This window comes from Haliaeetus leucocephalus, unplaced genomic scaffold (assembly GCF_000737465.1).
Source record: "Haliaeetus leucocephalus isolate CR32 unplaced genomic scaffold, Haliaeetus_leucocephalus-4.0 Scaffold687, whole genome shotgun sequence".
NCBI lineage: Eukaryota > Metazoa > Chordata > Aves > Accipitriformes > Accipitridae > Haliaeetus > Haliaeetus leucocephalus.
In genome coordinates, this window is record NW_010973123.1 from 4433681 (window position 1) to 4461261 (window position 27581).

The 27581-nt window shown below is 44.0% G+C and overlaps 1 protein-coding gene across 1 annotated transcript; it reads right to left on the bottom strand.

Moving 5' to 3' along the window:
• Positions 1-7560: 7560 nt before the first annotated feature.
• HKDC1 (hexokinase domain containing 1) lies at positions 7561-27449 on the bottom strand. Its single transcript, XM_010579947.1, has 18 exons — positions 27387-27449; positions 23268-23430; positions 20623-20771; positions 20412-20531; positions 19553-19648; positions 18089-18188; positions 17260-17443; positions 16533-16688; positions 15526-15759; positions 14514-14818; positions 14061-14209; positions 13848-13967; positions 12075-12170; positions 11884-11983; positions 10695-10878; positions 9835-9990; positions 8840-9073; positions 7561-8194 (listed from the first exon to the last, which is right to left on the bottom strand). The coding sequence occupies exons 1-18, from the start codon at positions 27447-27449 to the stop codon at positions 8050-8052; spliced, it is 2754 nt and encodes a 917-aa protein (XP_010578249.1). The 3' UTR covers positions 7561-8049.
• Positions 27450-27581: the final 132 nt, after the last annotated feature.

Here is a 27581-nt window from a genome sequence, read left to right on the forward strand (position 1 = left end):
CACATGTGTCAGAAAGAAAATTCTTATTTTAATTAAATAGTTTTTTCCATCCCTCTGACCCGTTCCTGGTAGTAAACCTGACAGTCTGGCTTCACAGCATAGCTCCAAGAGATGGGTGATGGAGAATCGCTTATTTTAAAATCTAAACGAAGAAGTTTTTCTTGTCATCTCAGTGCTTTAAATGGGCGACCCAGCTCTATGGGCTTCCTGGTCAATAGCTCTGGCACCAGATTTCAGCAGCGGTCCCCAGTACTCACTGCAGCAATGCATAACCCCATCCTGCTTGTCTCACCCTTCCTTCCCTGAGGAAGACATAATTTTTGGCAAAGCAAAAGTATCCTCACAAAAGCCCTGATATCCTAGGCCACTACAACTCGTCCCCTGCTAGCCCCTTTGACAGCTGCTGTGAGCTCACCAGTCCCATCTGGGACCTGATCCAGCATCAACAGATCCGTGGTCTCACTCAGGGCATCTCTGTCACCCAGCAGGGTTTCGGATATTTCTGCTTTGACATTTGACATCCGACATCCATACAAACGTTTTAATCACAACTTTTATCTATAACCATGTTTTGGACAGATAATGGCAACAACAGCCTGTGGCTATCAGTCAACATTCGAGACCCAGAAATACCCTCAGCTGTTTTATCACCTGCCTTTAATATCAAATGCTACTAACTCAGGTTGCCAGCATGAAGCCGCAGGGGTGCAGGTAAGGTGTAGGCGAGGAAGTCTCATGCTTTTCAGTATCAGCCTGGTGGACCCCTTCCTTTCCCCTGCACAGCAGTGACATTGCACGTGGTTTAACAGATGCTGTCCTGGGTGGTGGGATGAGCACCCTCCTTGCAGAGCTTTGTCAGCACCCCAAGTACCGTAAGTGTAATTTTTTTTTGCCTCTCTCTGCAGCACTGCATATTCAGAACAACAGGGTTCAACTTGGACTCCTTAAACTTTGACCAGAGCTGGGACAACAAATCCAAACGATTTCCAACTGCAAAAGAGGAATTTGCTTAAAAATAAAACTGAATTTTTCACATACCCTTGGCTTTATCTGTAGAGCAGTCTGGACAGTAAGACACAACCACCAGCACAAACAGGATCCCAAATATAATTAAAGAGCAAAAGAGCCTCTCTGCAGTCGGGTGACGATGGTGCTTCATTTGGATCTGCTTTCCAAACACTTACGCAGCACCCCCTTCCAATCACAACATGCCACTTTGAAATGCCAGTACCACTTAGCTCCTGAGTCTATTAGACCATGAAGCAATAAACCCAGAGAAACAAAAATAACCCAGATACCTACTTTAGCACCCAGTTGAGTTGACAGGTGTTATCCCGAGGGCTCCGTGGCAAAAGCATCCTCAGAAATGCCATACCTTGACCTTTGCACAACAGGCGTCATGAAGCTGATCTCCAAAAACCGTAGTGTCTTCCTAAAAGGTGCTAATATTAACTATAGCCCTTTGTTTCTTTGCACTCAAGGTTTCTCCCCGTCAGCTTTCTGGCATTTGCCAGCGTGGTGCACGCTTTACTGGGCAGATATTGAGCTGCAAATTCCTTCATACTTCTCTATCCACAGCATTCTGCAGCTAAAGCGCTAGCCGGCCAGCAGATGAAAATGCCACTTACTGCTTATTCCTGCTGCAGTTTGTTGAATTAAAACCTCTTTGTTTGCAAGCTGTAAACAAATTCTTCTTAATCTTTCAATAAAAAATGTCAATTATGCTCTCTAACAATGTAACTTCATTGTGATGAAAGAAGGCATTGCTATTGCTCTAATCGTGATAACATATCAGCTGCTTTTAGAGTCAATTCCTTTTTGTGCAAAATTTAATGACCATGCAATTATTCAAATTTCAGACTAACAGACTGGGCTTTAGACCTACAGCGCTGCTCCCTTGCTCTGAAAACACACACTTGAAAGCAACAGAAAAGTCTCTAGAGCAGAATTTCCAAGTTCAGAATGCAAAACACCTTTACAATTCATTCAGCACAGCCGAACTCAGGCCCATGTTAAACCCAGCTACTTCACTGGAGAGCCAAGGAAAGCAAGCCAAATTCTCGGCACGCTATCGCAGGCGCTTCTCAGGCCCATGGCTTTCATTTGGCTTCACTGAGAACCGTGTTTATGTCCAGCTTCCTCGTCTCTCTCTGGTTTCAGTGCATTTCCTGCAGAATCGCTGGCCACAGCAGATGTGCCCTTCAGGCATTTCAACTTTTTTTTTTTTTTTTTTTTTTCTCATGCCAGTATTTATCCCATTTGTTTCCAGAATCAGCTGCAGCTCCCAAATCAGCGTCCTGTAACTTTCCGCTTTGAAGTAGTCAGGAGATGCCTGCTGGGAAAGCATCTTCTTGTTTACCTGCTCAGACCCTCACAGACTTTCCCTCCATGCCCTTCCGCCATCCATTTTCTCCTCCTGCAGAGAGCTCCCCTCTACGACAGAAGTTGTCCATCACCAGCTAATCTGCTCCGTTAACCGCTTACGTTCCAATAACCAGTCTCGGCATCCTAACCGTGCTTTATTTATGCTTTCATGCAGCCACAGCCAGAGATGGCTGCTGCCCCAGGATCTCAGCTCACCCCCTATGGCGCCTTTCCCCTCTGCTGAGGGAGCGCCTGTGCTAAACTCAGCCCTGCGGGTCTCATCCCCTTCACATCTCCCTGCTCTCCAACTCTCTGTGGCAGCAGAGGACAGCCTTTTTTCACTCCCAGAAGGGGACGGAGCCTGCAACGATGAGGACAGTCCTCTACAATGGCCTCACAGGCAGCAGTCCAGTCCCACGGCTAAACAGATGGCCCAGCATCACCGCATGATTTGGCGCTGGCCAAGCCAGCCCTATAGGAATTGGGGACTTCCCAGGTGCACAGAAACATTTGGCAGGCTGAACGTCCAAATAGCAAGCAGCAAATTAAGAACAACAAAAACAGCCCACCAGAAAAGTAAACTGAATCAACAACACTGGCGGTTTTGAGAACTGAACTCTAGTACTTCTGAAATGCCTGAGGCTGGGTCTAGGAGCTACATCTCACTTCCGAGTCCAAAGAAAATGGACGTCAGTAAGGTAGCAATCCCATTGCCTCCCTCCCCTTTTATCCTGCCCACAGAACAATAAAAAAAATGAACCAGTTAACTGCTACATCCTTGAAGAGTCCTTGCAATTCACTACTTTTAATATATCACACCTTGCATTGCTGTCATCCCTTTTTTCCACTATTATGACTGACTTTAAAATTGTTCTGATATGCAAGAACAAATTTATGGGGAAGCTTTGACTGTTGATGTGCCATCTTCACAAACCTCTCCCTTCTTCTCCAAACAACCTTTATCCTTCCCAACAAAAGGAGAAAAGAAAATGTAGTGGCAGTGAAACAGTCTTAGTCTCCACCCACCTTTTTTTTTTTTAATATAGCTTTGGCTTGGGTTTTGTTTTAACTTATGCTTTTCTAGACAAAAATAAGAATTTTGGGGTTTGGGGGTTTGGTTTTTTGGGTTTGGTTTTTTGGTTGTTGTCGGGGTTTTTTTGTTTCTTTGTTTGTTTTTACAACCAGTCAGGAAAGATCAAGCGTGAAAGGACCTTCTTTCACTCCTTCCAGCAAGCTTCTGCTTGCTGAGGTTCCCCAGCATTTGGGTTTTTAACTCCTGCACAGGAGACCTCCAGCCTGGAACTCTTTGTCCATTTTCCTGATTTTCCTGTAGCCAATTATTTGTGCCAGTGGCAAGGGTTTTCCGGAGGAACCCACGTTTACCAGGTTTCTTACCGAACCTGTTCTCTTTTCACAGCACAAGAGCTTTTACTACATCTAGAGGTGCCTGGGCTGTGCAAGGCCCTCAGACACACAGCGCAGATGAAGCATAAGGCTGGGTAGGGAAGGGGCTGGCATCTGGAGGACATTAAAAAGCACGCAACAAGATCAACATTACTTTGGGATTCCCCTCTGAGATAGACATGACCCGTCATGTTTACAGCACCTTCAGTGTGCACCTGCAATGTGATAGTATCAATGAGAGAGGGGAAAACATTAATTAAACTTTTGATGGTTTTATATCTTGCTTTACATCAGCTTTAAAGAGTGGATGAGGTGCTGGGACAAAGCACACATCTGATTTCCCTTCCCAGTCTCACCCCAACAGGCCATCCATACTCATGTACAGGAATAGGTCTTTTTTTATTATTATTTGACACACACACCCCCCAACCACATATATATCACTTGACAAGCTACCCACTTGACAGGTCTGAGAAATGCTCTGGATAAGCCCTCAATGACAGTCCAAGGCAGTGGAGGTCCTTTCTAGAGAAACTTTACCTATAGCTGGACAAAATTCACAGTCTCCCCTGCTCCCTGCCTTCCTCCCTCTCCACCTACTGCTAACAGTGACATTGTACCTGAGACCCCCAAACAAAAGCCAGCTCATTTCACCAAATGCAAAGAAACAAATCACAATGATACTTTCATTTTGGTATTACCTACATTTCAGCCTCAAACTCCTTTACACTAATCTGCTAATCCTATACAATATTGACTTCCCAAGAAGGGAGATTATGCTAATCAGGATTTCTGAAGGATTTACACATGATCCTATATTTACTTTTGAACTTTGTCAGAGTGACAAAGGGAATATATCACCACTGAGCAGCTACTGCATTTTCTCTGGATTACGAGTCAAGCACCAGCGCTGTCCAAATCTATAGCCACCAAAATGTCTCTCTAGCAGGCAAACCAACATATTTAGGATCATCTTTTCCCCACAGATGAAAGGGTAACTGCAACCACCTACTGGGAGTTTCTGAAAAGCACAAACCTTAGTACCTCCACCCAGTAATACTTCTATCACACCTGTGATTTAAAGATCTTCCAACTTGCCAAATCAAATGTATGACCTAGATTTCAAAACAGATGTTCATGTCTTCAAGAAGCATCAAAACAAAATCAGTAAATTAAAGAAGTACTAAACATATTGACTGGAGGGAAGACCCACAAAACACACAGAAATGAAGCATCACAAGGCTATCCAAAAAGCAGTAGAAAAGCACATCTAAGATGTGAAACCAGAAGAATCTCATTTTATTTTAAAATGAGTAACAACTTCATGTGATGAATTGTACTACATATTTTTCAGCATATGGTATGCTGTCTTACATTTAATGGAAGGCCTCTACTTTTATTTTAAGCTAGGGCTTTAAACTGAATCACCACATACGATGTGCAAAGAAAGGTTTTGGTTCAGCGGCTTAAAACCTATACAAGGGAGACTGCAAGTTTGCAACAGTCCTTGAGTTTCCACATGTCGACATAATCAGGAACATGATGCTGCATCATTACCCAGATGGAGAATGGTCTGGTTTAGAGTCAGCCAAAGCATCAGTGTGTTTATGGGATCCCTGGGAAACTACAAGTGAAGTTTGTACCCCCGGTAAAATCCCGCAGTAGCCTATCCTTCCCTTTTCCAGGGCTACCCAGCGAATCTTTGCTCATTCCCTTTCAGAAAGCAGCAGCCTTCCCAGCTTGGATGCCATCTCCCCGCTCGGCAGATGTGTATCAGAGCCATGTGGAAGCTGCCTGGCCTCAGAACAAGCCAGCAGCCTGCAGAAAGGCAAGAGCACGCGTGCCCTGGGCCTCGGGGACCTCAACAAGAGCCGTAGGTCGCCAAGCACTTTGCGAGCAGTTTCAGGTTCATGTGATCGGATTCCATGACACCCACAGGCTCCCTGGAAAAAAACTGCAGATGGAAGAAAACATCGTGTGGGCCTAATCTACTGCAGAAAAGGAATAACTGCAGTTGAGATGTAAACTGACTGTGTGAATATTTAATTTCCAAAAAAGACTAAAAAGAAAAATCAAAACAATATAGGATTTCTTTCTAAATTTAAAGCAGAGATCCATGCAAGGGGTTTACCTTATTTTGTTACTCATTTGCATTCCAACTGTGCAGAACAGCCTTTAGAATAAAAGTGCAAAAGATAACTCTGCGCCATACTCACGTGGCCATCCTGGGGCAAGTCCACATCACCTCATTCCAGATACACAGGGACATACTTCATCCACAGATGCACTTTTGCAGATTAGCACAATCCACTCCCCCAAAAGGACCCAAAACTACACAGATAGTACAAGATGTCAGAGTGCTGAGGGGAGAAACAGCTGATGCAGAAGAGCTATTCTAGGCTATTTCTAGGCCCCACATAGCCCCAAGACCTGATGTCTTTTTCTTTTATACCCAGCCTCTCCAAATTTAGCCTGTTCATCACCAGGAAAACACATCTGTTCCAAATAACTCTGCCCAACTACATAGCAACCTTTGGTTTCTGTAGCTCTGTGGATTCTGAAATATAAAGAAAAAGTAAAATATTTAAGTTTCTTGACAAAAGGAAGAAAACATTGAAAGTAATACGGGTTGACAACTTGTCTGTCCCAATTGCTCAGTATAGCGAGCTCAGCACCATGAGGAATTCCTTCAGAAGTGAAAATTATTTCCAAGTACTACTTTTTACCCATCCAGTGACTCCAACACAGACCCAGAGCTGTCGACATATTTAAAAACTACAGAACAGGAAAAGTCTGTAGCTTCAACTTTTGAATTTGCCATTGCTAAATTTAAACCCATCAGCCTTGTTACAGATTATTACATAAACCCAACTGCTTATCTCCCTGCACGATAGTTACTTTTGACCTAACTAGGCTTAAAGCACATTTCTTGGCCCCACTTCCTTTTCCGCTGCCAGCCTGAAAGGAAGCAAATACCCAAGAAGAGAGGATTAAAGGAGATACAGGAATACCTGAGAACACAGAATAGCAGGCTACAGATTTGCTGCTTCTCTATACCATACTATTGTTTCAGTTTATTCTGAGATGGGTAAATCAGGTGAGGGATATTTGGTCACACAAGGGCATGGGCTCTATCTGCAAGCCACCTTCATAATAACTGCAGTGCTGCTGAGAACTGTTATAGACAGGTTTAAAGAAAGCTCCCACTTGCCTGCATGTTCTTCCCACAACTCGGAAGAGGCACTAGACAGAGAAGCAAAAGCTCACAGCACCACAGATTTATTTACAACAGACTACAGACAGGCAGAGCAGCAAGCAACAGAAAATGAAAAACAAGGATAAACTCCTTTCCACAAAATGGAAACTATCCTCTCATGAACAGGCAAGGACATAACTGAGGGAAAACAAAGAGAAGAATTTCAGAAATTCAGGTGATTTTTTTTTTCTCTACATAGCTATTTTTGCGGCCGAAACATGAACAGATTTGATACTCTCTGTGTAGCCCTGATATAGACATAGCAGACCCTGTAGCTGCTTCTACATTCTCTCTTTCCCCCAGTATCAAAAGAATCAGTCACAGTCAGAATCCATTCAGCGCTGGTTTAGGTTTATGTGCACTCAGATGCACTAATGTATTTTGACACAAAATGGTATTTTGGGGAATCATATTTTTTTCCTTTACATTCATCTATTAAGCATGCCTCCTGTACTCAGGGAAGTATTACATTACAATACACTTGCAACCAATGTAGCAGAGGGGGGAGTATCACTGACCAAAGTCCATTAATTTATTTTACCTGCAGATTTACTGTAAAACCTGTGAAGCATTGAACAAATATGTCCACTAGATAGGTGCAACATCAAGATCTCAATATTCCTCGAGCCAGGCCAAGCCAAAACTAAAACACACACAAATCGTAAGAAACTGGTGATAAACTCAGTTGTGGTGCAGTAGCTTAATTAAGCCTTTGTAAAAAGACACATTTGGGGTTGATCTTTGTTTGTTTGTTTTGTTTTCACTCTCCCATGTGCATTATAGATGCAGGAAGTACAGAACTGAGTAGATTGTGATATGCCAAGATACAATGCTACTGGGGAGCAGAAACACCTGATCCAAGTTATCAAAGGACAAAAATCCACAATCCTGGTTGGTCAAAAACCAGCTGCTCCCTGAAAACAAGTACCTGTGTACTGGTGTCTGGCAAAGCTATCTCGAATCACTGCTCAGCAAATCTCTAGTGCACACGCCTGGCAGTGCTGAAATGACTTGACCTCTCATTTTTACTTCTGTCCAACATTATGCAATCTTTTTGCTACTGCAGTAATGAGGGCAGCTCCCTTCCCACTTCCATCTTCAGAAAGCATGAAAGTCACATCACACTGAGGTGCCAGTTCCTTCACTGTTTCCCGCAGGACCCTAGAAAAACTGAAAGGAAAGGGAGAGAAGAACAGAACATTTTAGCAGCAGCTTTCTGGTCTGAGATCTTTATACCTATCTAATAGCAAGGAACCATAACCTCAGCCAACATCTTCCACTGGTTCTCCACAGCATCCCTTTCTGTTTGTTTTTCCTCCTATTCATGAAAGAGACAAGCTTCTGTACTCAATCAGATTTTAATTTCTATTTCTCTAACTTTGTTTGGCATGATGCCAGACACCCCCCTTGCCTTTAGAGATAATGGAGGAGGCTCTCTTCTCCCAACTCAAAAGCTAATGCATCTACTTATAGGCCTTGCTTACAAAATATTGACCCAACTCCAAAAACTCAACACAGCTTTACATCTGGGACATCCAGATATTGCAGAAATCCCCCAAAACATTGGAAAATAAATATTAGAAGAGTAAGTTTACTCAACACCCCAGAGAAAAGAGCCTCCCAGTGGAAACTGGACTGGACTTTGCAATTTTTGATCCTTTGGCTAGGCAAGGGGAATGACAGGATGCAGGGAAATGTGTTAGATCTTTATCCCCTCTCTCATTTTTTTATCGGCAGAAAGCTGGTACAGCTTTCACAGTGTTTTCACAGTGTAAATGAGCAAACAGCAGAGGGAACTGGTACCAAAGTACTCACTGTGGATGGAGCTTGTACAAAGTCCCATCTACTCCAACGGTGATTTGCAAGTGCTCCACACCTTGGTTTTCTCTCTTCTTCTCTACAATAGCTGCCAGTCCTGCCCCACAGAGCTGGGCAGCTCTTTTTGAAACAGCTCCACACACCTCTTTCACAATGATGCTGTCTTCGCACGTGCTGTCCAGGCCAAGCTGCTGCAGAATTCGCCGGACTTGGAGGAGGGCGAGCCGGTCGCTGCGCAGAGGGAAACACATGCAGCAGCAAGGCATTAGGGGAAGCGTTGGCAGGCATGCAAATGAAAGTCTTACAGCTGAGTCTCTGCCATGATTTAAAGGAAATCGGACCACTTCTCCAACTCTAACGCTCTCCGATTGTTTTAAGGCAGATTCCAGTCTGAATTTGGATTGAAAACTTGCTCCTGGCATGCCCTTTGCTATGTGAGACTGTACTTCCAGAAGGCACAAACAGTAGTTATTCACCTAACTCCCAAAGTCATGAGGGAGCTGAGCCAGATCAGCCACCTGACTGTGTTATTTTTGATCTCAAGGCTGAGACACTACCTTCCAAGGTTTTCAACAGTAAAAAGGGTTTCAAATAGCCTAGAAGACCATTGCAATCATGCAGAGATATGTAGGTAAGCACATATTCATGAAGTATTCATATACCACTGACTTTTTATTTTCTAAATAAGTACTATTCTAAGTCCTATGAGAAACACTCCAAGTGTAAGCATGCTTGATGGTTAAGGCATCCAAGATAACACAGCTGTGTGGACAGGAAATGATAATTCATGTAATTACAGAATAATTCTGGAACTCCCCCAGTTCCTCATTTGGGGCTTTTATTCTGGGGATGGGGGAAGGGGGTGGGGGCACAAAGAAGAAAATTATAATTGACTTCTTGAAGGAAAGGGCTCCACGCACTTGCAGAGGTGTATTTTCTAGAGGTCCCAGAAGACCTTAAGGATTGAAACCACGTAAATCTAACAACTTTACCTCTCAATTTGAGACAGGAATTTTGTTTCGAATATGCCTCTTTTCCTGAGTGATTCTGAAATCTGTCCTCTGAACAGCAGTCCTTGTTTGGTTAAGTCGATCAAAATTTGCCTTACTATTTCACCTAGGTACATTCCACTGGTCATTTTTTCATACCTGTTATGTTATAAAAGAAAAAAAAACGTGCTTTTAAAGAGATGACATGTTAGCTCTGTTTAACATGAGTGGTATGTACATGCACTATCAACTCTCAAAAAAGCAGAAAAAGCTTGCAGAGCAATAGCCATTGAACTCCACCTTTCAACCATCAAAAATTTGTTCCAGTGACTTCAAGTCCAAACATTAATTACAACATAATTACCTATGTTAAAAGGTAACAAAACTAGAAAAAAAGCTTGTAATATTAAACAGAACATAGCATTAAAGCCAGAGTCCACACTGAAGCGAAACATTTCCCTGTCTCCCCCATGCATTGACCAGGGAGTCATATGTAATCAATGCTGTCTTTACCAAATGAAGAACGGTCACATTCAGTTTATCCTCGTGCACAAGTTGTATTTTACCTTTGAAAAAAACACTCCAAGAGGAGGAACACGGCAAGGCGTACACTTTGCAGGGAAATCTTAAGAGCTGCACTGCTTGGTAACTGCCCTAAGGTGAAAGCAGTGCTGTGGTAACAGACACAATGTACGTCTTTGGTTTTTTTCTGGATCTCTGCATTACTTAACATGCAACAAATGAAATATTATATTAAAATTTCCTTTCTGATTATGAATTCATTAAGTACATTTTAAAAAGCAGCCAGTGTGTCTCGAAGACTGACTTCATCACACTTTTAGCATCAGGACCGTCACATTTACCTCTGTTTCCCTGGGTTTAGTGAGCCTTCATCTACTTCTTTATCATATTTTGTTCTGATGTTGTCAATGCAGCCATTGTCACCAAATCCTCCCCATTCTGTATTAATGCACATTTTTCCTTCATTCCCTTCCACTATTTCTATGTTTTTCATGTCCTCCATGTAGCACACATTGCTACCCGTTCCTAGAAGGAAAGAAATAACAAGGCTTCAGCCAGAAAAGTGAAGTCGCAGCTGAAACACATGGAAGATGATTACAGCGATCATCTTAAAAGCTCTCTTCTCCATATCCCAAATTGCAAAGATCTCTCCGTATCTTACAGAAAAAAGTGCTAGACAGTAATGCTGAGTGCTGTAACTTATCACAACACAATGCTACCAAGCAAAATGGGTCCTGCATAGAAAATTCCCGGCATAGAGGAATGAAGACTCCCTGTTACAGGTCAGAAATGGCTTTGGCAGTCATTGGCAAGCATTGATCGGTCATTGCTGACAGTCTGGTTGTAATGCACCACAAATCATCTTGCATGACAGCATGCTCCCAAAAGCAAACACTGCCAAGAGCCTAGCAGCCAGTCAAGCAGTTACCAAGTCTGAAATGGTTTGGTGAACAGGGCTTCACCACTTGCAACGTGGGTTACTTTAACTAATACAAGGACCAGTTCTCCAAACAAAATGAGATAGCTGGTGCGCTTAGCCAGGTAGAAGAGTCTACTTTCTAAGTGGGGCTTCAGATATTACATACTTAGATGTATTTCTGCCTGAAAACTTGGAGGGACCTACTGGGGGAATTATCTAGAAAGCCCAAAAAGAATTCATTCAGATTTTTAAAAATATTTTCTTGTTCCAAGGCCTATGACCTGTCTGCACGCTAAATATCAATACATCTGTCAAAACAAGGATTCATGCTCTACCTGCTGTTCTCATATTCTTTTACCAAGCATATGCTTGTTAGGCATCATCAGAGATATGATCAAAAGTCCAACAGATTCAGGATTCTATCTGCTACAGGTGTTATTATGTTCTGTGTTGAGTATCATACAAGTCTGCCAAGAACCCTAAGTAACTAGTAACACCATATACCAAACTGAAATAAAAGACGTTGTTTTACAAGTTCCAAAATGGGGTGTGAAGCCCAGCACCTGCATACATGCTTTCTTCTTATAGTGGTCACTTCAATATCACTGTACCTGCAATAAGGCCAATCTCACAATTTGGATCCTCATATCCACATGTCATCATTGTCCCAACAGTGTCATTCACCACTGCTACAATATCCAAGTCAAACTCCTAAAACACAAGTCACAATCAGTAGTGGGGTCCCACAGGAAGAGAGACTGTGCATTAAATACACCAAGAAGAGCAGAAAAGAATAGCTCACATTTCTTCTCCTGATGGCCTCTCTCAGCATATCAACAACATCTTCCCCCTCACAGTCTGTTGCCTTGAAACCTTTTGTCCATCCCACAAGTGTACCCTGAAACAGAAGAGGAAGAAAATCATAAGTGAAGATAGAGAGAAGACTATACATTCCAACCATCAGTCTTTTCTTGTCTCCAACCTCCCCCTGACCCTTGTGTTTGGTTTTGTTTTTTTTTTTTAAATAGGGTATTTCTGTAGACAGGTTACTGTGAATGTCTCGTGCAGAGTGTGGGCATGTGTGTGTTTACTCAGCTATTTATCAAGACATTGCCAAATCAGTGCCTTCTAACACTCTATTTTAGAAAAACTTCTCATCTCACCTCCTGTCCACATAGCCATTATCTGTGGGAGAGAGACTGTAAAAAATAATTTTTCTGTAAATAATTAAACACCCAACAAACATTAATGAACATCTACTGTTAATTTTTGGCTCTTTTACTAAAGGACACTTGGTATGATCCCACTACTCCAGGCAACACTAATTTATTTCTTTTCGGACAGCAACCTGACCTGACGGAAGTAGATTTCCAGGTTACATGAAGTAATTAGCCTTCCACTTGGTAACTGGCTCTGGACTGTCTGTCCAAATAAGAAAGAGGGCAACTGGGAGAAAAAGCCACTCTTAAAAAAACCCTCAAGTTCTAGCAATAGTAAAAGACCAAACACACAGGGCAACATACTATAGGACCCTGACACAGATGTGCCTCGCTCCGTTTGCCACCACTGTTGTGAAATTTGTTTCCTCATCATTTGTCAAGACCTAAATACTATGCTGTAGGTTTGGAAGGCATACTGAGTGGCCTCCCCACAAATAGCCAAGCCCTGTTGCTATTCTCTCAACTGTGATCTGAAAATTGAGACACAGCAGACTAGCTTCTATACTTGGAAGCCACTGTGAAACCCACCAGGACAAAAACATTCAATAAAATAGCAGTCTCTCATTTCACCAATATTCTACATATTTAACTAGAATTAAGCAGCACAACCTCCCCCGCCCCTCTTTGGAAATGCATCAAAATGATTGAGAATTATTTCTTCCTGAATTTGATGGTTTTGTTCTCTTTTTTTTTTCTTACCTCAGATCTGAAAAAGATGAAGATATGATATCTGTCAAAAAAGCCAACCCTTCCAAGTTGAACAAGCAAGCTCAGTTCTGCCCACTGACACTCAACAAAAAGAAACTAATGTACTGAAGAAGTTATACAGCCAGAGCTGTGTGACATAGTTAAGAAAGTACCCTAGGATTGTGGCTGAGCAAGTAGGAGGAGGCATCTGTTATCTCTTGCCATTGAAGAGTTAAGGCAGCATAAGAGATTCCTGGGCTATTAAAAATATGTAGTCATTTCACTATCATAATGGCTTAATCCTTATAGAATAAAAGCAAGTAACATCAATCTCTTACCAGATACAGGAGGTGAAAGTTCTACCTCCCATATGCATATAGGATGATAACTTTCTCATGAAACACAACTAATTTGCACAGTAGAGTAATAAAATCCCCATAAAACACATGAAATATTCTCTCCAAAGACTAATTTGGACACATATATATAGATATCTATATATATATATCTATCTTTTCAACCTTGTGAAGTCCTACTTGAAAGAAAACATTTAGAAGAATAGCTTTTTGCTTGCAATCTCCAAACCAAGTTACCCTCACCCAAAATGATGTCATTCACCAAGCAGATGCATAGCTGCCATATTACCCATTCTGTGTTGCAGTTCTTACCTTGTCAATGCTGGCTTGCCTGCACGGGAAGGAGAAGGTGAAGCCCAGAGGCAGTCGAGCACCTTTAATCCCCATATACTCCAGAAAGTCTGCTATGCACTGCACAATATGGTCAAAGAGCTGGAAGGAAAGAAAAAGCATATAAATCTCACAGTAATCTCGTGCAATGGGCCTTGGATCAGTTGGATCAGTTAAACATTCATTAGAGGTTACCTCTTCCCCTGTCCCTTGCATGATCTCCAAAGGAATGGCAAAGATTTTGTTATACATTTGCACTGATCTTCTTCTCCCACTTCTGATTTTGACCAGCAGAACCCTGAAATTTGTCCCACCAAGGTCAAGGGCAAGGAACTTTCCTTTCTCTGTAAGAGAAGACAGGTATTTCATTTTGGTGTTTCCTGTAGCATGTTTGCCAGAATGGCATACTCTGCCACACATCCCCAAGAAACTCCATCTGTGCCAGTGATAGCACACTGCTCTCTGTGGCATTTATCCCATCAGTCTGCTAGCATGGCGCTGAAGGGCCAGCCAGATAACATCACAGGAAGCACCAGTTTGCCAATATAAATCACCCTGGCATTTGCCAGAATAATTGGCATATTCTCCCTAGAAAACAGACAAGCAACTTTCCCGAACCACCTCCAGATGATCAGGGAATGACTTCACCTGTTCCATCTGGTGTCCCACAGACATATGTGGGTAACATCTTCACTGTGGCACTGGCTTGCGTCTCTCGCTTTAGCCCGTATTCCAGCTCAGTCCTCATTTTGTTCTTAACTTCTCTGAGGGTCTCAAGGGACAGCAGAAATGGTGCGAGAGCAGCATCGATTTGCTTGCGCTGAGCAGCCAGCCTGTATGCCACTGCTGTGACCATGGCAGCTCCCTTCCCACTGCCGCTCACAGACAAGAGGAACCGAACATCACAATTTGGGACCAGCCTTCTCACTACCTTGTGTAGACGTTTGGCATATCTACAGGAACAAAGAGTTTCTTTAGACTCTCACAGGCATTTCATGCATGGTTTACTTCGCATACACTTCCAATACATGCACACATCCAACAGCACAAGTGCTGAAGCACAGTCAAGAGGAGTACAAGGTCAGAAACTGGTCTGCAATGATCCTGATTTCTGGCTGTTCTGCAGAATCTGTACACTGACAGGAATGTGAAGATACCTCTAAACAAGTGTGAGTGCCAAGGGAGAGGGACACTGGAGAAAAGCCACACAACAGTGCAGAGTCAGAATGACAAATAGAGGGTGAGAGTCTCCATCTGGAGCAAGACTTCAATCCAGTTTGGCAGAACGCTTAGGAAAGTTTCCAGTTTGGGAAAGCACAGGTTCAAAAATGGGGGTGAGGGAAGAAAGAAAGAAAAGAAAAAACCCACACTGAACTGCAAATGCCCTGGTAGCCCAGAAGTCACTTGATGAATCAACTACTCTTCCCCAGACACCATTATCCCATGTCTCACGTTGTTTCCACTCCACCCCAAGTTCTAAAGCTCCTGAGACAGCTTTGCAATAACTAAGCCAGCCTGATCCTCCATACTCCACCAAATCTCACCCCAAGCCTTCAGCAAAACCAGCGGTTCTCTGAAAAGCCACACATATATGCAGATGGAGACTCTTTGCAACATCAATGTGCGGCCAGCGACTACCAAATCCTGTTTAGTTACTTACTGGGGATGGGTTTTATAGAGTCCCCCATCAATTCCAACAGTGGTTCGCATCCTTAACAGTTTTTTATTCTCTCTCAGTCGGGTCAGTATGGCTGCTAAGGCGGCAGCACAGAGATTGGCTGAGCGGAAGGAAACAATGGTGCAGACATGCTGAACAGCAATGCAGTCCTCTTCAGAGGGAAACAGGTTCAGCTCTGTAAGGATCTCTTTTGTGTTGCTCAGACCTTCCTTATATCTACCCCAAAATAAAAGAACACATCATCTAATGCAAGGATATTAAGGCAACACGTAAATCAATATCTGCATGTTGGCTCAAAAAAGAAATGAGAGAAGACCACGGCACAACCTATCAGGCAGCATCATAATTGGTTCCCATAAACCAGTAATGTCTTTCCCGCACTATTCCCAAAAGTACCCGGAGGAGAGACCAGACTTTTAAGAGGCTGCTTCCTGGGGTTCAGTCTTTGGTGAGACATACCAATTAGCTAGCCAAGAAGAGAACAGGATGAAATATTTAGTCCATAGAGGGAGAGCACAGGAATAGATGTACAGCTTCGCCCAATACAAAAAAGAAAATTATTCCTGGAGTAACAATGAGGACCAGGATTCCTCTTCAAAACACCAGAATCTGTCAGTTTTCCATGTAGTCATCCGTTAGCTGATCTGGAGTCTGTACTACATCTCCACAAACCCAGTACTTCCACATCACAGAAGCTGAAAACTGCAATAATCGTCCCACGTACTCAGGTCTCCAAAGAGGTTATTTAGACAATCTGCATCTGTGATGGTTAACAATACATTTGCTACTGTGGTACTTTGCTAAAACTTTATTTCCCATCAATTCCTACTTACAGAAAGATCAACTTTTCTCCTAGGCAAAAGCAAAATCAAGTTGAACAATTCAGGATTGCTCCTAGTACTTACAGATTATAATTACACATTCATTATCATTGCTGTGCTTGTGAAAGACAAACAGCCACTCTCAAACAGCACACTGCAGGTTCTTACTTTTCCATTGCAGACACATGTTTCATTTCAATCTTGCCCTTGGTAAGAAGAGCTGTTGACACTTTCCCATTGAAGAGTAGACCTTCCTTTGTCATTTTTAGCAGAATGAGCCTTACAAGTTCCCCCAAATACAGGCTGCTGATCATCTTCTCAAACCTGGAATGATGCACAGGAAGGATTACAGGTGTTCACCAGCCAGTCAGAGCTATAAAAAGCTTGAGTATGAGCATCTTGTATTCTCATGCAGGTTGACCAATTTAAGCATGTACAAAAGGGGTTTGGGAGCCAAGCTGTAGATGGGATGCCATCCTGAGGTCCTGGGACCCAGCAAACAGCCCCTCAAGATAAGTGAGTGATTAAAGAGAATTTTCAAAAGATTTGTGAGCAGCTCAGCCAGTAGAAGCAGTTTTCATGAACCAGGCTTTAAATATGCCCTTTGTTTACCTTCCTCCTCTCTTCACCCCTCCACAGCATCATACAAGAGCAACCACCTATTTTTAACAACACAATAGCAACTGCAGCAGCAATCCCTTGGCCTGTGAGGCAGGGAGGTATGAAAGGTATCCACCCTTCCCAGAAGGGAAAGGTCTGGATAGGACAGGACCAGGATCAAGTCAACTCAGGTTCACTTAACCCGATTCCTGTTCCACTGGGGCTCCTGGCATACACTGGAAACATGCTCAGAGAACTCCAACTGCCTAGGCAAATCAGCCAGGGAATCACTTACAATTGTTTTCCAGGATTGAGAGATCCCAGATCAAGCTCCCGATCAAACTCTGTGCGGAGGTCATCCAAAGCACCGTCATCTCCAAAGGCACCCCACTCTGTGTTAATGCACATCCTCCCTTCATCACCTTCCACCAGATCGATGTGCCTCATTTCCTCCATGTAGCATGCGTTGGTGCCAGTCCCTGTGCACATTGGAGACAGTGCAGATAAATTACCTGTTTGCTCCAGGTTTGCTTTTCGTTTGTGTTAAGTCCACATGTTTAGGAATAAGTCAGTGTATTGTCTTTGGAAGAAAATATAAATACATAACCCTGTGGTACAGGATGCTAATACCAAGTCACCTGCACTTGCTAAATAATCATTTCACAGTGAGCGAAAAAATTTTGGAAATTAATCTAAGGCTTCACTTGTTTAAAAACATTTTTTCTTTTTCAAACGTACTTCTATGTGCCTTGAAAAAGCCATCACAGTGCATGAAGTGGAGACATTGTAGAAAGAGTAGCTGATCCTAACTACCAGACGTGAGAGGAATTCAGCTTTCTCTGGACAGACAGACAGTACTTTTCTATACAGTCAGCAGAAAAGTTTAGTATGCTGGTCACAACTGAACCCAGACAAAATGGGGACTGTGGTATTTGATGGCAATGTGATCAGCATAAAACCAGCTGCTTTACACAAGGCAGCCAGGCTTGAAAATCTGACCATTGTTTTTTCCATTTTCTTCCTGCTCTTTCCTGTACTGAGACACTCCCTTCTACTCCAGATTTGTTAGGATTAAACAAATGAGAGGAAAAAAAAAAAACTACTTAGCGAACAGAAAAAATTACCAATTATAAGTCCAACTTCACAGCGCTGGTCATCATATCCACAAGTCATCATGGTTCCCACGGTGTCATTGACCAGTGCCAAAACATTAACATCTATGTCCTAATAGCATAAGGGTGGGTGATTAACAGAAAAAAAAAAAAGCTTAGAAAGCCTCCTGTGTGTTAAAGCAACAGCATGCAGACATACTCCCTGGGTCGTACTTTGAAGGCCTGGTTCAGGCAAGCTCTTCAGTTGAAAGACACACTACTTTCTTTTAATAACACAATGCTCACAACCCTGTAAAGTAAGAAACATCTCTGAACTCTCAAGTGCTTGGCCAGCCAGGACCTTTGCTTGCAGGATTTGTTTCTCCCCAGTCCAACCTCGTTTGACAGAAAAGCAACATGGTACTGGTTTGAATTTTGTGATATGCTAGCACCCGTGTATCTGTCCTTATGGGCTGCATGATAGGATAACGTCCTACCACCTGAGCAGATCCCACCAAACAGGACAGAAAATATACATACATAAATGCAGCTATTCAACACAAGGCCGTGCACAAACATCACACTCAAGTAAAAAGCCTTTCCATCAAAGGTGTGCAGTTTTCCTTTCCCACTGAGGTAGTTTGATAAAGTAAAATCAAAGTTATCAAAGGATTCTTTTAACTCAGATGCCAACATTAGCAGGGGGCCAGACTTCACGCAGGAAGTCTCAGATCCTTTGCTCCTGCTAAATACAGCAAGACTGATGCAGAGAAAGAAGTGAACGAAAAATCAAGGCTGGATGATAAAACCACGTGAGAAAACAGAAGAATTTCCTCTTTACTACAAAGATGTCAAGGCATGAAAAGATGCTTTGTGTTTCTTAGATGGCGTTACCAATAGCACCGAACATGAAAAACAAGGCTTTCCAAAATATTAAAAAATAATGTTATTCAAAAGGTAGGTATACACTGGTCCAAGGGCAGATTTAATCATGTCTTACTGCTAACCTTAAACATTACAATCACTCACTCCGTGCCACAGATTGAAGTGGACGGGCAAGCCCTGGTAGAGTTAGGCATGCTAATTTGAGATGATAGCTTCCCGCTCCCAACCTTCATCCCACAAGCCAGGCTACAAAACGCAGCGTGTATCCACATCTTGCCAAATGAGTTCACAACAGACTGCCTTTAGCTCAGACAGACAGTAGGGCCATACTGGTGTCCACTGTCACGGCCAGCCCCGTTTATCAGTGTGCAGTTGCCATCACTGTTAGACTGACCTGGGGCAGCCTGAGTTGCAGCTGCAAATCCCTTTCCACGGCTTCAGCTCCAAGGGAGAGACAGATCTACTAGACATACAGTCGTGCTGGACATTTGTTACTGGCTGCCCTTGAAGGATGTCTGACAACACCCAAAACAACCCCCACACCAAAAGCTGATCTCCCAGGAGGACAATCTGGGGCTGCTCAGGTTCACCTCCTGCAGGTATAAAACTTGCCTTATGCTTCTGGAGGGCCTTGCGCAGAGAGCTGACCACATCTGTGTCCTGAACTCCTCGGACCTTGAAGTGTTTCGTCCAGGCAAGAAGAACCCCCTGCAAAGTAACAGTCCAGTGACCCAAAGCTCCAACTTTAGCACACAAAGCAGCCACAAAGAAAACCAAGACCAAAGTCTGTGGAGAAGCCCACTATATGTCTCTCCACACATTAAAATGCGGGCCAAAATAAGTCACAGCAGAACATCTCACCTTGAGGTGCCTGTCAGTACAAATACAACTGAAGAGGTATAGTAATAAAGTCCCAATCCTGCAAATGCTTCTCCCTGTGCTTTGTTTAAAGCATGTGTGGCTTTACTGATGCTCATCACAAACTAATAGCATTAAGCAAAAAGCATGTGCAGGACTGGGACCCAAAGCACAGGCCACAAAATAATTGCAACCAGCCCTTCATTTCCCCATGTGGCCTCTCAAACAGCTCGGCTACAGGTCTTTCCTATTTAGAATCAACTGTAAAAAAACAAATTGAATGAGAGTGATTAAAAAAGAAACATGCCTCAGGACACAAATTATGTGTTTTAGTCTAACAGTCTTAACACAAGGGCACGTGGTTACTATGGAACTGGATACTGATTAACCAAAAGAATAGCTTTAGCTTAAAGATCATGTTGCTTTGAGATCGGAAACGAGTGTTTGAATGGTAGTCAGGTCTAGTTAATGTTAATGGTCATCCATGCCTTCTTCAGAGAGCTATGTAAACATGACCCCACAAAAAGGCCACAGGGTAACACTCCCATGCAATAGCTTCTCTGGGTTCTGCAGGGAGCTAGGCTTGCCAATAATATTTCTTTTTGCATCTTACCTCTTCCAATTTGTTCTGTTTGCAAGGAAAAGAAAATGTAAAGCCAAGAGGTAACTTCTTATGCTTCAGGTTTTTGGTCTCCATGAAGTCTAACAGACAGTCAGCAACGTAATCAAAGAGCTGCATAAGAAAGGAGAGGACAGAGTCAGGCTGTGTCCGGCAGGCGTGCGCCCAAGCACAGCACCACCACAGAAAACGCTGCGTGCCCTACCTCAGCTCCGTTACCCTGTATGACCTCCTTGGGTGTGGGGTAAAACTTGCTCTCCAGCTGGCTGCTCTGCTTCCCATCATCAAACACCTTCACCTGGTGGGCACGAAACTGGGAGCCACCCAGGTCAACAGCAAGGAAGTCACCCTTCTCTGCAACAAAAGCGGGCAACCGTCACGGGTGATGGCTGAGAAGGATGGCCCAGATGCCATGCTGAAGGCCACAGCCCAGGGCCCCTGCCTCACCGCGGCCACAGGCTTTCCTGCCCCATCACAGCAGGTCCTTATCCTATGGGCCTGGGAGCATCACAAGGAAGGCTGAGAGCTGGCAACCTGAGCAAGGGGATCAGGTCCCTCCTGTTAGCTTGCTATGTGGCAGCTAATTTCATTTTTATTTAGCAGTCTGGTTTTGCCCACCCTGCTCCTTCCACAGCAGCACGTTTTCAAGCTGCAGAGGGATAAGCTTCTCAGCAAGAGGCCCAAAGCAACTGCAAAGCCAACCAGAGCACACAGGGGCTGCAAAACCGTACACCTGAAACGTGGGGAAATGGGAGCTTAAGAGTAAAGGATGCAGTAAAGGATGCAGGATTTGGAGTCACATGTTAAGACTTGGCCCTACTGCAGAAGTCAACTTCCAAGTGGGGCAAGACTAATTTGTCACCCAAAGTCAACCAATACAATCATTTCCAAATGCCTTTAAGTGTTTCTGCAGAAGTACCATTCTGCTTCTCAGTCCGCAGCACTCTTAGCTCAAACACCTCAGACAGAAGGACAGTTTGGCCTCAGTGCTACAATAAACAATTATCTATCCCACGCACAGGAGAAGGCCCTTCCCAAAAGAAAAATGCAGTGGTATGTGCACAGCCTTGCGTGATCTTTGTTCCACTGTCCAAACACGTGACTAAATTTTATCAAATCTGGCCCTGAAAGGAAAGGAAGCAGGAAATTCTACCTGTAATACCGTGGTCAGATATCACAAAGGTGAGGAGGCAAACTGGGTTACTCAGTAAACTGTGACATTAGTCGACCATTAATCCCAAAATGATTAAAAACTGATGATGCTCCATATGGGTCATTTCATGTGGCAACACTGAGGGCACTGAAAAATCTGAAAGTTTGTTGCTACTGCAAATGGGAAAATCCAGCCCAGTTTGAGGTGTTTAAACCTGCCAGAAGTTTTGTCTGGAAACAAAATAAACAATAAGGATTTTGCAAGAGAGCAAAAACAGAAAAATCAATGCGATACCTAAAATAGGCAGCGTGTCAATAAGACATAGCCCAACTTGAATCTGCAGCACATCCTTGACACAGCAGAAAGGTCATGCAGGCTAGGAGTGCATTGTCCAAAGTTGGCCTTGAGAAACATGAAGTCTTGCAACAGCAATGACACTACATGCAATTTTCCAAGTCTCCTGACCTCAAGGGCTCCCTGCTATTTCAGGACCAGGTCAGTGCCGTGTGAGACCTCAGGACCAGTGATGGTCACTGAGACAGCAACAGTTAGGCTAATATTTCTTTTTCTTTAATGAAGGTAGCAGCAAAAGGAAGAGTGCCCAGTTCCAGCCAGGCATTTTGAGGGGATTGCATATAATTTCTCTCAGACATCCCTCATTTTAAGGGACTAGCCTCCAAATACTCCGTTTATGCCGTTAAAGCCGCTATTTATCATTTAACTGTAGGAAAATTACCTTCAGAGGGAATAAAGTCCTGTGGCAATGAGGTTCAAAGCAAATATTTCTCTTAAGTTTTCTGCACAGCTGTTACACACCGAGTCCTGACCTAGGTCAGACACAGAATCCTGCACAAATTCATAGACTTGGTTAAATCTGGGAAAACCTGATTTTCTGTCAGCATGCACTGCTGGGAGCCAGCTGAGCCAGGAGAGTTATTTTGGATGTGCATACTTCTCCAGACAAGACAGGCTTTTAGATCCTACCTCACCTCGCATCCTCCCAGAGGACACCACTTTCTCCCTCTCTAAGTCTCAGGGACAACTGGAAACAAGGATCCAGCTGCAGAAGCAGAGCAGGCTGTTTCCTGGTAGACCTCACCCAGAAGCAGATTTTCACAATGCAGAAGGCAAGGAAGGGCAGGAGGGGATCACTTTTTGGGACAATAGAGAAAGCACTGCAGAGTTTGCTGTCAGAAGCCGAGAAGAGATCACAGCTCTGGTAACGAAACGTTGCTGCCGCTTTGCAATTTGAGGGGTTTCACTGCAGCATCCTGCCTTCCCTGTGGCTGGATGAACGCCAGGGCCACAGCATTGCCCACATCCCCACACCTGCAGCACGCTGCACTGCAGGGTCTGAGCTGTAGAGGCTGCCCTTGCCGTGTCCAGCCACAGCTCCTGCAGCAAGGCCTGCGCTAGGTACAGCCACATTTGCAGACGAAAGAGGCTGTTTTCTGAGCACTTACTAGGTCCTTTCCTCAAACAAGCAGCACTAGGTCAAAATCCACCTGGTGCAGGGAAAAAACTCTCTGCCAGCACTCCCCCAAGGTGTTGCCTCCTCAATACACACCTGCTTTCTCGACATGAGATAGGCAGTAACCAGAAGCCACTGGCTGCCCTGTGTCTTTGCTGTGCTGTCCTTGAGTACTGGCATCGTCTTCCTAAAACGGCACTGCTGTGACGGAGCAGGGGGAACTCACCTGAGCCATCGGGAAGCGAGCGCACAAATGATGGCAGCATTTTTACTGTTGCTGTGGGGTTTGTGTCTCTCCCCAGGCCCTTCACCATCTCAGCCTGGAAGCGAGCCATCACATCCAGCAAGACATCATCAGAGAGGCGCATGTGATACAGGTACCTGTCAACCTGGAAAGATGAAAGGTGTTACTCGGCAGACATGCAGGCTCCTCGGTGCTCAGGAGCTGCCTGGGATGAGCACTGGTTTCACACTACATGCTCCTATGTGAACTGCGGAGGCTTCCTTTATCTCTGCAAGCAGAGAAAATGCCAGAACTTCCTGGCCACTTGCACTAGTTTTCTAACCATGAGGGGTGCAGTTTGGCACGAAGGATCTGAAAATCTTGAACTCCAGTTCCAGCAGCACCTCTGCATTATGTTGGACAAGAATTACTATGCTCGTTCCCACCCACTTGATGGACATGAGGCTAAACAGATCCTAAGGAGACAAATTAATTCCTTTCACATATGTAACAAACTGAAGGTGAGCACACCACCTACGCAAACCCCACCTCTCTGATTCTACAAGTTCATTTCATTTTTTTACCTCAGCACCTAAATTCCCATGATTGTCAGTGCAAGCAAGCTCCATGACATCATCAGAACATTTACTCCTATAAAAACTTTGTTTTGAAAACATTTAATGCAGCCTTGGTGAATTACTGTCAAAAAGTTAGCCATCTTTTCTGATGGCTCAGTAACTTACAACGTACATAAGCCCATGAGACTTGCTTGAGACCCTGACAAGTTGTTTTTACACCACCGTCTCCTCCTATACATGTAATGAACTAGAACTCTAAAGTATCTCAAACTGGTGAGAATTTGACCTCTCTGGTCAGGTCCAGAAAATGCCATCAGTACCCAAGCGTGTCAGCCACAACCTGAAAACATCTATTCAGCTACTGCTTCACTCCACAGACAATTAGCTTTGTTGGCATGCCAGGCTGGAGCTCAAAGCCTTTTTCTCACTCTAGCTTGCCCTCCATTCTCTTGTAATTCTAGGATTACATTTAAAACACATTTTTGGGTGCAATCAATATCCTTTCTTAAGGGTCTATAACTCACAGCATACATCAAAATAAAAGCCAGTTGACTTTAAATATCTATGAAGTAGCAGACACTCATTCAGATGAACTGGTAGAGAAGCTAATCAGTGTTTCTCTACAGCTTCATCAGAACAAAACTTAAGGTTTTGTTCTTCAGGACCACATATTGCTTGAACTGACATTTACCTGCAGGGCTGGATACACAGCTGTAAGTAAGGTGGCCTAGAAACTACATAGCTGGATACAACAAAGGATCTATATAGCAAAATAAGAATCTGTCAACATCCAAATGCTTTTCCACTGGGAAGCCAGACTTTGGTGCTGCATGAACAAACATGATACAGGCATAATAATTCTGTGCTCCAACAGCCGGATATCCCCTGGAGGGTAATCCATGTTAACATCCCTACTCCCCATGACATGAGACTCAGGGCCAGAGGTGGTGGGCAGGCGAGAGAGGTGGGACAGCTTCCAACGCTTTGCTAGTACAGACGTTCAGCTCTTGTACCACGGGCTAGATCATTATGCTGCTTTATCTGTTCAGAGCACTTCATCGGGCCCATTTACATAGGCACGTCTGGAGGTTTGGAAGAACATGCACAAAACAAGTCCCGCTGGCAACAAGGCAGGATTTAAAAGGTAGCATTTTTTAAATAGAGGACAATGCAGGCTGCAGATAAATTGGCCTCTTCTGCAATTTGGACTGGCCACCTATATTAATGAGGCACAAACTAATTACCTATTCACAGTCCCATTTTAAACCGATGGTCAGCAATGACCCACCTGAAAGAGCCAGGACCCTGAAAGTAACTCGAGCACTTACCTAACAGCAAAACAGACACACACAGAGGACAAAGTCTTAAACTACAAGATGCAATTGGCAAGGAGAAGCAGCTGCCCTTGAATACAGCTGTGCCTTGAAAAGGCCATTATTTAGATCTTTCTTTGCAGCCCTCGTTTGCACAAGCACTTGATTTCCTCCAAGGCTTTTTGGAGCCCCATCACTGTGTAGGATCCACCATCTCAGCTCAAGCACCAGCCCTGCTTTTTGGGGCATACCAGGAAAAAAAAAAGAAAAAAAAAGAAAATACAATGACTGGAGACATACAGCACTCATACACTCTCACACAGACCCAAATAACCTTGTGACAGAAGTCCCTGTGGAAAAAAATCTAAACAGTAATAAAAATGACCACGTCTGTTTGCAGAGAACACACACTATCTCCCTGCTCCACACAGAAATTGCATTCCCCATCCTGTTTACCTACAACCATAGGAGGAGACAGTCCTCTCCAAGGAACTAGATAAGGCAGAGCCCAGGAAAGCTTGCTGACTCTCTAGTCTGATTTACAACCAGAGCAAGGGCCTGCTCGCATACCATTTGCTTGTAAACACAGGAATGGCTGGGCCGTGCAACACCAAACTCTGTCTTGCTGCCTCCCTCCCACTGCACAAGGACAGTCCTTGTTTTTAAGTGTCTAGCCTCAGTTATGGGAACAGCACTCTTTTCATGGCAGGGAGGCTCTTGTTCTTGCCACCAGAGAGCAAATAAGCCTGGAGAGGCAGAGGTGGGAAGGCATTCCTTCTTTCTAACTAGGGAGAAATCAACTCTGCTCCTACCCTGAGCCTCTTAAAAGAGAACTCTAAAGAGCATATGGTTTATTTGCCTTCAGGCAGGGCTAGTTTGCACCTAGCAGAAAGATTTAATTTTTTAAATGGCTTTGCCAGAATCCCTCTGCCCCCTCCTCTCCACTGTCCTCACTTCAGGGAAGTCCTCCTTCAACTACATTCTGGATGTTTCTCTGAAGAGCCCACTCCACGTGAGCACTGCTCCACAGGGTCTCTCCCTTTCTTAGTAAAAAGTAAGAAGAAATGGTGCTGTCTAGATGAGATCCTAGCTCAGATCCTCACACAAGGAAAGGGCATCGGGGCCCCCTTCTGATCATATTAAACCCTGGATATAAAAGGGCTATGACAGAGACAGAGTCAGAGACATTTGAATGTTGAGACACCAGGACCTCTCTTGGAACACTTCTCCAAGGTAGAATTAGCGAAAGAAGCCCCCCTAAGAACAAGCAACCCCATGTTTAAGCAAGGGCACAGAGAAGACAACCCAGTGTTGCTTGATTTGCTGATGAGCTCAGCGGTACAGGCGGATCTACCCACTGGGACCTTGGATCTTCCAACACTGTCAAGCGTCTGCAGACAGCCCTGCCTCCAGCTGGCTGCAAAACAAGAGGACTGAGCCTGGCAGCAATGGCCACCAGTAAACACTCAACAGAGACGCCAGGAGAACAGAGGACCCGCAGGGGACATGTCTAGAAACCAGAGGATCTCTGACCCAAGAAGTTTACAGGTCCCACGTGGTCTTATGATGGAAAGCCAAAAACCCATTACAGCATGGCCATGAAAGTAGATTAGGGAAGAGCAACCATTAGGCAGCTCACTCCCAGTACTGATGGCTTCAGATCTGGGCCACCTTGAGCTTTTCTGACTGAAATTAAAGGTTGCATCTATAAACATCAGAGTGATCTGCCAGGTTTGGACAAGCAAAGAGGAGGCATAGGCACTTCTCCCACACCAACACTAGTTGGAACTGTCTCTTGAGTCCCGGAAGACCTGGCCCGAAGACCCCAGGAGTTTTCCCTACCGCTGCTACAACGTGAGTGACTCTGATTCCTACTCAGCTTTAGAAATCCCATCCGTCATGCTACACTTGCAAAGCGATTCAGCAAGAGGTTCCCTTCTGCCCTCTGGACTATACCACACCATGCCAGATAAAGTTTAAGCACCACTTTTCCTTACTGAAGATACTTGCTCCATTACTGGAAGAGAACTTCTAACTGTGCAGGGAAAAGCACTAACCAGACCTATTTTCACACTTGTCAGATGGTTTAGGGTACAAATACTTCTTACCCCATTTGGCTGTATGGCTTTAGTAGATAACGCCATTATCTAGTCTGCATTACATACTGCAGACCCCACAGTATCTGAGTAACACAGTTCTCAAAACAGGAATCAGCTAACGCTGCATCTTACCTTTTTTATTTGATCCTCTTTTAGCTTTGTGAAATGGAAAGCTAGCAAGTGGACGGCAAACATTTTCTTGAAGCGGATGGATGAGTCAGTAGTGACAGAGCTGCTGTGAGTAACTCCAAAGCGACAGGTCTTTATTCACGAAACTGGAGCTAGAGAAACTTCAGCTGAGGCATTTCCCCCAGGGTGAGATAGTGG

What these genes read in the sequence shown, in the direction of transcription:
- HKDC1 (XM_010579947.1), bottom strand. Translation starts at nt 27,449, where the DNA reads ATGTTTGCCGTCCACTTGCTAGCTTTCCATTTCACAAAGCTAAAAGAG. An exon ending in TGGGACACCAGATGGAACAG is followed by an intron (nt 14,210 to 14,513) that starts GTGAAGTCATTC and finishes CTTCTCTTACAG; the next exon opens with AGAAAGGAAAGTTCCTTGCC. An exon ending in TTCCTGTCTCAAATTGAGAG is followed by an intron (nt 9,074 to 9,834) that starts GTAAAGTTGTTA and finishes CCCTCTGCGCAG; the next exon opens with CGACCGGCTCGCCCTCCTCC.